The sequence below is a fragment of the Ambystoma mexicanum genome, chromosome 12 (assembly GCF_040938575.1).
Source record: "Ambystoma mexicanum isolate Mex_15411 chromosome 12, UKY_AmexF1_1, whole genome shotgun sequence".
NCBI classification, from domain to species: domain Eukaryota; kingdom Metazoa; phylum Chordata; class Amphibia; order Caudata; family Ambystomatidae; genus Ambystoma; species Ambystoma mexicanum.
The window spans coordinates 189,908,929-189,921,366 of NC_090936.1; the positions used below are offsets into that span (position 1 = coordinate 189,908,929).

General features: G+C 45.4%; 1 protein-coding gene across 2 annotated transcripts in view; it reads left to right on the plus strand.

The window, feature by feature from the left end:
- ABTB3 (ankyrin repeat and BTB domain containing 3) overlaps positions 1-12,438 on the plus strand; it is an 849,439-nt gene that overhangs the window by 726,191 nt on the left and 110,810 nt on the right. For both annotated transcript variants that reach the window (XM_069628275.1, XM_069628276.1), the window contains 2 exons: positions 4,373-4,466; positions 4,564-4,699. In XM_069628275.1, the coding sequence (XP_069484376.1) occupies positions 4,373-4,466; positions 4,564-4,699 (230 nt within the window). The remainder of the gene's footprint in view (positions 1-4,372; positions 4,467-4,563; positions 4,700-12,438) is intronic.

The following is a 12,438-nucleotide window of genomic DNA, read 5'->3' on the forward strand; positions in this document are numbered from 1 at the left end:
ATTCTCAGTTCCAGATTCTGCACCTGGTTTAATTCCCACGTTTTTTTAGAGCAGGGAGAAACCTGCCTTCTGATCAGCTGAACACCTCCAGCGTCCTACCCCTGGACCATAGGTAAATGTTACCATTCTTCTAACACACAACGCTCCATTGAAGAGCTGAACCAGAACGTTACTGTGCAGAACATAACCCATCCTCCTTCCTATAGAAGGACAAAATTTTCTCTATGCAATAAAACATCAGCTGTTATCAATTGTAACATAAGGCCTCATTACGAGTTTGGTGGTGTGGGAAAAGAATGGAGGTCATTCTGTTACCTCAGTTTTTCCTGCATCACCAAATCACAGGTTTTGGTGGAATTACCACCAGTTGAATTAGGAGTGGTAATTCTGCCGATATTTGCAGGCAAAATGGAGGATGTACTTCCAGCATGATACTGGAGGTGAATCCTCAGCTTTTCCTCCAATAAATCAGCAGAACTACACCGATGGTATTTCTGCCAGAGATCCCCAGTGGAGTCCTATGGACTCCAGAAAATGGGGATTTACACCACCTGCCACCACTTGTAATGCCATGGTAAATCAACAGGGCCAAGTGATGGTATTTCAGAGGATTGACCTCCAAAATACCTTAAAAAGTAAAGTGCCTTCTTCCCTGAATCCAACGCTTGTGCTCTACACTTTCCTGACATCTAAAGCAATGATTCCATGTCTCCCAGCACCTGTTATTCACTCATCTCAATGGCAACATCCCCTTGTCTACATTCTTTTTGTCAAACGTACTCATGCCTATTGCCTTCTATCTGATGCAGTCCACACAACCATTTCTCTTTATTTTGCCCTGTGTTACTGCTATTGTCTTCACTGCATCAGGACTCCCCTTCTAAGAACATGATTTAACTCTACAGGGCCGACCAAAATTGGACATTCCTTTACTCATGCCAGGATTGCAATCGCTGAGCAAATCAAACATTGGTTTAACAGTCACTGAGTGTATAATACACACTGCATGAATTCTGCTACTTGTATTGTAGCAAATGTGCCCCTTGTTCAGATAATCATCATAACAATGATAGCCAGTATCCAACCTACAAAATGAGACAACCCAATGATGTCAAACCTCAATTTACAGCAGGGTTTTCTTTGTACTGGAGACACAATTGTAGAGAAATTCTACTGACCATCTTGGACTTGTCTCTATTGAGGAGGGGAGATCATTCACTAATGACTCTTTGAAAATATGTTTCCCCAGGTTGGGGACCAGTAACCATTTGAAGCCTTATTCTTGGTCATAATGTACAAGTACCCTTCACGCACAAGAATCACAAATGTATAAGACACTCCCTGGAATTATAACTCTATCATTTCCCAGGACATACTTGCATTTCATTAGTGATTTGTCTCTCATCTACCAAGGTGTAATGTCTTTCCCTGTTCATTTCACTAGGCAGACAGGGCTTCCCATTCCAACTTGATCACCTTAGCTAGAAAGTAAACTACTCCATTGTCTAACCACTCCTTCTCTCTATCTTCATCAATCCACAGAAGACATCCCACAGAATGCTTACAACCATTTCCCATTCTTTCTGGGTTATCTGTCTTAAGGGCATCCTTGTCATACAGTCAGAAAACAATTATTTGCCTTGAACAGTCTTCTAATGTGAGAGCGCAAATCTTGACACTCTAAGGGTGATGGATATGCTTGGAACCTATATATTGTTTGGTTCAACCATTACCACATTTTTACCTTCTTAATCGTAAACTTCCTGCAATCTTTCAAAATACTCATTCTCGTCTTCTCCTAATACTAAGATACTAGGCCTCATTACGCGTTTGGAGGTAGCCATGCCATTTGTACTTGCATGGCTACCCCCAATATCGGGTCCGGGTCCCGAAAAATGGGAATTACTGGGCCATTCCGACCTTTGCGGGCACAGTAATTCCCATTTCCGGGACCGGGACCAGGTACGTCCCCATGAGGCCATTTCCAGGAAGGAGATACGCCAGAAACGGCGAGTACATAGGGTGGGGTGGGAGAAGGAGTGGAAGCTGGTACGGGGGACCCATACCTGATTTCTGATGAGGGAAGTTGGGGGCCTACCGCTCTGAGGATGCTTGAAGCAGGAGCTTTATCAGGTGCAAAGCCCCCATTCTGAGCCTCCTGATTGGCTGGGAGGTTGACACCCACCCACTGCTGGGTACAAATATTTAGTATGTGAAAAATATGAAGTAAAATGTATGAAAACACTGAAACTGTGTTATCATAAGATTGTCTAATGTTGTTTGTGCAGTTTGTTCATGATTCATATTGTAGTTAGCTTTCCCTCCTGTTATTTACTATTGCCTGCGATGAGCAATTTTGTCTGCATTGCATATGTTTGTGATACAATAATTTGTCATTGATAACAGAATACACATATCTAAATGGATGAGACAATAACATTGACAATCAATGGTAGTTATTTGGTTAACTTTAATGACGTGAAGTGTGGTTAGAGGTTGTTCCTCAATGTATATGTGTACGTTGGTCTAGTTGACGGAGGCAAATTCTGCTAGGTCTATGTACCAGATCATGTGATTGTTACATATTTATGAAAGAATTCATTAACATCAAATCCATTAAACCTTAAAACTCATTTGGCGTGCGCAATGGGAAAACATTGGTTGTGGTATGTTTATTAATAGTAGCATTACACTGATTGATCAGAATATGTGTCAGTGCCTTGATTTTCAATAGGCGATTAGATGTAGCTTTCTCTGGACCCCTAGAACTCCCTTCCTCATTGTACACTGCTACCAATATGCTGATTACATGCATCTCATAATATGTTCAAAATGTTCCATCACTTGGCAGTCTTAGCATTCTCTCCCTACCAGAATTCGACCACTTAGCATTCTCTCCATGCCAGCATTCCACCACTTAGCATTCAGTCGCTGCTAGTGTTCCACCACTTAGGATTCTCTTCCTACCTGCATTCAACCACTTAGCATTCTGTCGCTGCCAGTGTTCCACCACTTAGCATTCTGTCCTTGCCAGTGTTCCACCACTTAGGATTCTCTTCCTACCTGCATTCAACCACTTAGCATTCTGTCGCTGCCAGTGTTCCACCACTTAGCATTCTCTCCTTACCAGCATTCGACCACTTAGCATTCTGTCCCCGCCAGTGTTGCACCACTTAGCATTCTCTCCCTGCCAGCATTCCACCATTTAGAATTCTCTCCCTACCAGCGTTCCACCACTTAGCATTCTCTCCCTACCAGCGTTCCACCATTTAGCATTCTCTCCCTACCAGCGTTAGACCATTTAGCATTCTCTGCCTACCAGCATTGCACCACTTAGCATTCTCTCCCTACCAGCATTCCACCATTTAGCATTCTCTCCCTACCAGCGTTAGACCATTTAGCATTCTCTGCCTACCAGCATTGCACCACTTAGCATTCTCTCCCTACCAGCATTCCACCATTTAGCATTCTCTCCCTACCAGCGTTAGACCATTTAGCATTCTCTGCCTACCAGCATTGCACCATTTAGCATTCTCTGCCTACCAGCTTCCCATACACCTACAATTGCCCATTCATTAGCTGTAGATCAAATATGATGTGGGTAGATCACTGCTCTATCCCATCAGAAGTTCAAAGGATCTCTAAATATCCACTTACTCCTCTCCCAGTTCTGCTTCCTCACCTCTCCATCCTCCCTGATGTTGTGCCCTACCATCACCACCTCACTGGTCCGTTTGAACAAGTCACAAAAATAAAAATACATAATCCAGCAAAGTATGCCATCAGATCACTTGATTCTCATTCGTGCAATTGCACTAAAAGAAGTGCAAGAGCATAAGCACTTCTACTTCCTTCTCTCCATCATTGGAATCTGCTTTTAGTCATTTCATTTGCAGAGCAGATGCTCCTCCTTGTATCCAATGAAGCATTTCCCTTAAACAGGAATGCGGGATAAACTAAAGTGAAAATTGTTATGTCTCCTTCGAAGATCCTGAATTTGTGTGACAAAAGGTTGCCTGAAGCATATTCTATTGTGTCTCCAAATGCCCAACTCACCAAAAGATGGACTCGGAAATACTGAAATCCCTTCACTTCTCGAGCTGAAATTCCAGCAAACTTTGAGGAAAGCTTTAAGGAACTGGCTATATGAACTCAGTGTGTGTTTTCATTTCATAAACGTTTTCTTCTTTAACCGGGTGCTGCAGGGATAGAGTAGGGGCAATGCAGAAGCAAAAAAAGAGTGCTTCCTCGTTTAATGAGTAAAGACAGATGAATGGGGAATTCCATTGTACACATTTGAATATAAATATGTTACCCCCTTTTTATTTGCATCTCATTATGTTAATTCTTAAAATACAAATATTTTTCACAGCTGTTGTTGGATGCTGGAGCCAACGTGGAGGGTTCGCTAGAGCATGGGGCCGAAAACTATTCAGAAACTCCTCTTCAACTGGCCGCCGCTGCTGGTGAGCCTCCCCAAATTCCGCTTAATGTCTCATTTGTTTAGTCAGGATAATGTGGCAAATGTGTTTCCAATCATTTTGCATGTACGTGCCATTTCAGGGAATTTTGAGCTGGTCAGTTTGCTGCTGGAGCGAGGAGCCGACCCAATGATCGGCACGATGTATCGAAACGGAATCTCTGCCGCTCCGCAGGGCGACATGAACTCCTTCAGCCAGGCGGCTGCACACGGGCACAGGTGAGCAGGGGCATTTATTAAGGCCAAGGATTTGAATTGTATTAAATCGGTGGACCGGCACTTTTATGGGATGCTTAATGAAGTCCAGTAGATCTCCTTAGTCATCTTCGTTGAGCAAGACAACAATTACCATTGAGTGCCTGCGCCACCAATCAGCCAAAACTAAAATGTGGAACTGATGCAATAGCTCTGTTGCCAAACCCTCTTACAGGCTAGACACAACTGATGTGGTTATTCTTCTAACCATGTTTACTGTTTATGAAGATAAATATACAATCATTCACATTAAAGAGTAAGGAACATTAAACTTAATTATTGTCATTTAAAGAGAACCAGCTTCTATGATCCGATTACTTGTATTTATTGGGTATTTATAGAGCACCTATAAAGCAAATGGTGTTTCAAGACACCACAAGACAAAAAAAAGTGGAGGGGGAAAAATAACAATAGCGGTCCTTCTAGACCTTGGGCCTCAATACGAGGCTGTAGGTAGCCTTGCCGGTTTTAACGGCAAAGCTACCTCCATACCGGCATGAAAATCTGGCACCCGTGAGTGGGCAATTACCGGGGTATTCTGGCCCCACCGGACCCGGTAATTGACCTTTCGCGGGTGCCGGTATATCCCCATTCCCATTTCAGCCCCGTGGGGCTCAATGGAATGGGGATGCCTGTAGCACCACGGTGCTACAGGCTTGCTATGTTCACAGGTGCCTTTCATTCCGCCAGGGCAGACCTGGCGGAATGAAAGGCACCTGCGAGCACAACTCCGAGTTTGCCGGTCGGGTAACAACGGTACCGGCAAGCATACCGGTACCATTGTTACCGGACCGGCACCCTCATAATGAAGCCCCTTTTGTCATTTGGATTGTGCAAGTGCAGTAACAAGAAGTGCAAGGGAGAGGGGAGTGGGGAGGGGGCCAAGTGCCGGTTGGAGTGGAATGCGATAATGCTAGTGTGGGAAGGGAAGTGCAGGGCACAGTGCAAGTGGTGGAGAGTGCGAGGGGGTAAAAATCACCTTGTCTCTGTCAATGGATGAACAGGTTGTGACTGTTTGCAAGGCCGGCCATTTTAAACTGAGAATCCTGCCGAAAGTTCTTCCTTTCATTCCGGTTCAATGCCAAGCTCCGGTGGTGGCAGCTCTCGTTCTCAACGCAGTTGACTACTTTAATTTGCTCTACTTTGGTCAACCACGCTATCTCATAAATCGTCTCCAGATGTTCCAGAATGCTGCTGCCAGGTCTATTCTTCATCCTCCGTTTGGAGCGCATATGTCTCCCTTGCTCAAACAGGTTAATTGAGCAGCGTATTCTCTTTAAATTGGTGTGCATTGTTCACCGTGCTTTTTACTAACTTAGGACGGACTATCTCCAGGCAAAGTTTCTGCTTTATGTTCCTTCTCGGTTCCTTCGCTCTCAGTCCACCTTATTGGTCTTTGTCCCTCGGGTCAGACTCTCCCATATGGATGGTCGAGCTTTCTCAGTGGCTGCTGCCAAGGCCTGGAATGCTCTCCCTTATTCTCTGCAAGCTATTTCTGACTATCTCACTTTTTGTTGTTCCCTGAATACCTTATTGTTCTAGGTCTCAAAGAAAAAATTGCTGGTTCTCTGCTGTTTTTAGCGCCATGATGCCTTTGGGGGAACGTGCGCTCTATAAGTATAAATAACATAACATACCATAACAGGGAGAGGGGGGAAGGGTGCCCCAGGGGCTAGGAAAGTACTAAAGGTAGGCCAGGTGGACAAGTGCCAGGGAACGCAGGGGGTAAAGATTGACATGCTAAGTGCGAGGACGGGGGTGGACTGGGCAAGGAGGGCCTGGTGCCCTGTAGGACTCAGTAGAAACCAGGCAACCAGTCAATGAGTCAGACGGGCATTAGCAAGGGAGAGGGAAGGAACAAGAGAAAAGGAGGGTCTTGAGGAGCTTCCGAAACTTAAGGAGATCTGGCTCAAGCCTGAGAGGGGCAGGGAGACCATTCCAGAGAGAGGATCCTGCGGAAGAGAGGGATCTACCTCCCACTCTCTGCTAGGAAAAGCATCTGATCTGCAGAGAGTTGGAGCTAGAAAACCGAAGGGCCCTACCATGAAGGTATTTAGGAAGATAGAGTTGGATGTAGCGGGGTCCCAGGCCCCAGAAATCCTTGTGGATGATGCAGAGGGTCTTGAACTTGATCCTTGTGGCCACCGGGAGCCAGTGAAGAGATTTTAGGACTGGAGAGATGTGGTCCCTGGGCTTGAGGCCAAGGATAAGTCTCACAGTCCTATTGTGGATTAGTTGAAGGGGGCGAAGGGAGGATAAAGGCAGATTGAGGAAGTGGCTGTTGCATTAGTCCAGTCTAGAGAGACCAGAGCTTTGAGTTTTTGGGGGAAGGTGAGGAAAGGGAGAATGCCTATGAGGAGGTGCAGCTGAAAGTGGGCCTTCTTAACAAGGACTGCTATGTGAGAAGAGAAGGAGAGAGAGGAGTCGAAGAGGACACCAAGGTTTTTTGCCTAACAAGAAGGTGAGGGGAGGTGACTCATGGAGGGCAGCCAGAGGGTAGAAGGATCTCATTGTTACTGGCGTTAAGGCAGAGTTTGTTAGCAGCACACCATGCCTGAATAACAGTCAGACAGTCAGGAATGAGAGACAAAGAAGAGGAGGCAGTGGGGGGAAGCTTGAAGAAGAGCTGAGTGTCTTCTGCATAACACTGAAAGTGAGGAGAGAAAGTGGAAATCAAGTGGGCCAGAGGGGCAAAGGTAGATGTTGAAGAGCCACAGCGAGAGGCTAGAGCCCTGAGGGACACCACAGGTAGAGAGAGTGATGGAGGAGAGAAAAGTGCCCAGTTGAAATTGGGAAGGTCGGTCAGAGAGGAAGGAGGTCAACAGGTCCAGTGCTAGGTCCATGATGCCAAGGGTATCGCAGGCCCGATTTATAAAGGATAAGGGTGGCATGATTGACCGTATCAAAGGCATTGGAAATATCGAGAAGGATGAGAATGGAAGGAGAGTTGGAATCGAAATTTGAGAGCAAGTCTTCACAGGTGTTCAGGAGTGCAGTTTCCGTGCCTCTGGCTGTTCTGAAGCCAGACTGGCGGTTGTGGGGACAACCAACATGTTCAGTGTGGTAGATCAGTTGGGAGATGGCCAGCTTCTCCAAGCTCCTCTATTAATTTACTATACAATAAAATCTGTGTTACCTTATTCATATATTACTTTATATCCAGCCTCTCCTTTCAATTGCAAACATACTAGTCCCATTTTCTTTTATCAGAAAGCACTGGATAATGCCCTTTCCAAACTCCAACGGACCACCACTCTGTGGCCTTGTAAAGGAGCGGCAAGGGCACTCTTAGCAGCTACCCCGATTGCCAGCAAGAGGGTAATTGGGCCCCAACAAAACCCCCGCCGCAAGAATGGAAGACTCAACCATAGGGCAATGTTTACTGTCTTTATTATCAATAAAAATGACAGGGATTGTGCTTGAACAGCATAACGTTCCATGTGCTCTCATCCACCAAATGTGTGTCACACCATTTTAACTGCTAGTGACATCACAAAAACAAGTTGAATCCCAAAACACCTAACAGGGAAGGGAAATGGTTAATTGAGGAAGACTATAAATGTAATCCATAGGGATTAGTATAACCTTTGGATAGCCATATCTGGTGGCTCTACTTAAGACCACCTCTAAGTGTAACAAATACAAAGTGGCAGGTTAGCTTGAGAGCAGTTGGCTCGTGCAACTTAGTATGCTTAACGTGAAAAGTAGCTATGGATTGGGCAGACCAGGTCTTCTCAGCCTTGGGACTTTGGACAGCTACCAGGCCACGTGAAACTGCTCAAGGCAGTGGGAACGATCACAAAGTTGCTGTTTGTTCCTGACAAGTTGCCATCTCTGATCGCCTAGGCCCTGAGACAGAGCATTCAGCTTTGAAGCTGTGTAGTAATTGTATCTTTACACCTTTGGTTCGATGGGAACAGTTTCCCCCCATTTACCTCAAATGAATAGGCTCTGTCCTGTTCTTCCAGGTCATGTGTGTGTAGGGACCACAAAATGAAGCTCTCCTGCTGATAGATATTTAGGCTGTATCCCTTGCAGGTGTCTTATCACCTTGATGAACTGGAAATGGTTTTGTCTCTGCTCGTCCTTGATGAGGCAGTGCACACTGTCTGTGCTGGAAGCTTTGCCTGTCTGCTTTTAACTGGATCAGTCTGTCACCCTTTCGCTGTATTCTGAAATTCGTCTTGCCTTCCCCATTCACTTCAATGCATCTATGGCTTCCATCTTTGTTTTATGGTCGTTCATATTAGTCACAGTTAAGCATGAGCAAGCTAGTTTTACGTATTTTTGGCGTCCAACTGTTTCCACTGAAAATATACTCATGTGAATGTATCAGTCCTCTAACTATATGAGTCATAATCATGTGCTTCTTGTATAAGAAAAGTGTGGCCTAGTTGTCTGCGTAGCTTCGTGCATGGATGTCTATATGCTTCATGTCTAACGCATCTATGTCATGATGTCCATGGTGATGTCATCAGCTTCTTCGAGTTTATAGTCAGTCAACCTGTTTGATGGATGATAACTGTATCTCCTCCATATTGTCAGTCAGGCATGATTTGAATGGCTGTCTGAGTGAATAGCATTTTTCACATCTACGATACATCAACGATAGCGAGGAAGGGCCCAAGAGTGATGTGCATCTCTCATTTCTTTGACTTCGGGCTGGGAGTCGGGAGGGGGTCACGAGGGCGACACTTGGGTCTCCCTCTTCAACTTTCACACCACTATGCTCAGTGCAGTATTCCCAGCCGTCCATCCATACCTCTGTTCTCCATCTATCTCCCTCTCCTGGTTGGTTCCAGCAACCCGCAAACACTTCTGTGCCCACCTGTTTCCCACTCTCACTAAATGAGGGTTCTTCTGGATCTCCTTACCCAGTTGCCAGTGCACCCTATACTCTTGTAGATCCAACCTCCTGCCGGTGTGGCTCCGCACGCTACGTTTCAGTTTCAGTTTCAGTTGCAGTAGTACTTATCAGAAGCCGTGGCCGCACTTTTCCCCTTGCACTTCTTTTCTTACACGTTTTACATAGAATCCCTTCTCATAGCCATATCAGCGAGCAGGGCAGTGAGGCAATGAGGAGAAGCAAAAAGATGCAGCAACCAGCCCAGAAGGAGAAAGGGGGTGATCGGGGTGAGCTAGGCAAGGGGGCAGAGGGATGTTGAGATGGGTAGAGCCTCAAAGACAGCTCAGAATGTGAGTATATTCTTCCAGGTCATTGAAGTATTTCAAACCCTCTGATGACCCTGCCACACCTGTTTGTGCTAATGTTACTTATTTGTATAGTTTTAAATTTATTTGCCTTGGAAGGACAAAAGCCTAATTCAGCCCTGCTGGTAATGACACCTATTTCCTGCCGGATTTCAGCAGCGAGCTCTTAACTCATTGAGTTATCCCACTGTTTCCAGAGCTTTTTGACAGAAAAGTACAATCTCGAGAAAACGATTATTCCCATAGTGGATTGGTCCATTTGGTAGTTTTGCAAGGCACCGCATACACTGCCTATGGAGCGACATCAGGACATTTCAACTCTTAGTTGGTCTTCCCGCTGCTTCTATGTCCCACGCACATGCCAGCGTGAAACACGGTTGTATACTAATTGACCTTTTCACAATTGACCTCGGGAGAATTGACCTCAGGAGAATTGACCTAATTTAGAAGGTCAATTAGGACATATATGCGGGGGGAATCCCCCCGCAACCCCTCACCCAATCCAAAACCCCCCGCAACCCTCCACCCAATCCCCTTATATTATTTATAATCCAAAACCAACCCAAAACATATATAAAATAACTAAAATAATATAAAGGTCAATTGCGCAGAAGGTCAATTAGGACCACTATAATTAGGTCAATTGTGCAAAAGGTCAATTGTAAGAGGTCAATTTGGGTAATACCTATAACACAACCAACCAACGGTGCCCATCTATATTGAAAGACAACGGGCCTCATTATGGGTCCAGCGGTAACCCTGCCACTGCTACCGGCGGGTTGCCACTGGACTTGTAAAAAATGACCGGCACCTGACTTTCCGGTGCCACCGGGCTATTCCAAGGCTGGCAACCGGGAAGTGAGGTGCCAACAATTTCGTTAATCCCCATTCCCATAGGGTCCCATAGGACTCTATGGGAATGGGGACACGGAAGCACCTGCACCGTTAAAAACGGTGTTGGTGCTTCCGTAATGGCTTTGCCTATCGTAGTCGCTGTGCCCGGCAGGGTCAGAGCTGTCGGGCACAGTGGCTCCGGCAGGCAAACCCGCAGTTTGCTGGTCCAGAAACAACAGTGCCGGTAAGCTCCGGACCGGCAAACTTAGAATGAGGCCCAAATTGTTAATTAGAAATCAGGCCGCCGGAATTGAAGCTGATCCGTACAGTAATGCTTTTCCTTGGAGGAACATTCTTGGAAAATGTAATTCAGGTTTATTTTTCTGTCATTCACCCTTCAATGATATTGAAGCACAAAGGGGCGATTTTACAAATCTGGCGGTGCAGTGATAAAGTGGCGGAAATAGAATCTCTGACACTTTTACTGCACTGCCAGGTTTGCAGGGAAAGTGGGTGCAATACCTGCTGCACCTGGCAGGAGGTATTGCCCCCTTTTACCTCATAAATGGAGAAATGATTCCAACGAAGCGACATCATTTAGTTTGTAGCAGAGCTCGCCTGCTAAGTGATGGAACTCTTACTTCCGGGTGCCGGAGTCTATTTGTGTAGTTCGGTCCCTGCTATGAGAAGTTGTGGAAGTGCATTATTGGTGTATTGGGACCACTTTTCAGGCTAATGAGTTCCAATAAAAGCTGTTTAATTATTTGGATGCCTGCCAGTGGGCAGTAAGAGAAATAATTAGAATCGAGCTGGAAGGGGGGCATGCAGGCAATTAGGCACAATAGAGTGTGTTATGTGGAGATTACTCACACCCCGGAGTGGGGCACAAGGCAACGCCGAGTGCAGTAATTCCCCAGCCTCGTGTTTCCTCATTACCATCACTATAGCCCACAGTGCCTAATTGTTCTTCCCAAATTGTTTCTAATTACTTGTATTGCTCACAGAGAAGCACTAAAATGAGTAACATTTGTATTTATCTTTGAACGCATTTGGCACGACCGATATGACTGCCCAGTTCACACGTCTGGAAAAAAAACTGTCGCACCAATGAGACACTTTGGACTCTTGCAGGAGCTCGTCCTGGTGGCGTCACTGCGGATGCAGCGAGCCAAGCACACCTGGTCGCTAAGGGGTTAAATGACCCTATGCCGTTTAATCATTGCTTAGCTTTGAAGTGCTTGGACCCATTTTGTTGTACCACTCAGCACCTCTGAATCAGGTCCTTAAAATTAACGGGTTGCAGCTTGTCTGGAAAAGGGCTGCTTTGTGCAAGTAGCAAAATGAGGTTAATGTCAAACGCGTGTACTCAATGTCAAAAGGGAAGGTGACTCATGAACTCTTTCCAATGATGTCAACAGTTATTTATTTATTTTTGCTATATGTTATAGATAATTTTCTTTATTGGGTGTGCCACTTCACAACCACTTTAGAATGCTTACAGGTACAGAAGGGGCAGCTAGCCCTATAAAGCTGTATGTATGTATATATGTATATATGTATGAGGTGTAGGTGTTTGATCGCATGATTAATCCCTTTTGCCACACGTGTCAATAAACAGGTGGGTTTTCAGCCCTTGGAAGTCTTCTTCAAGTAGGAGA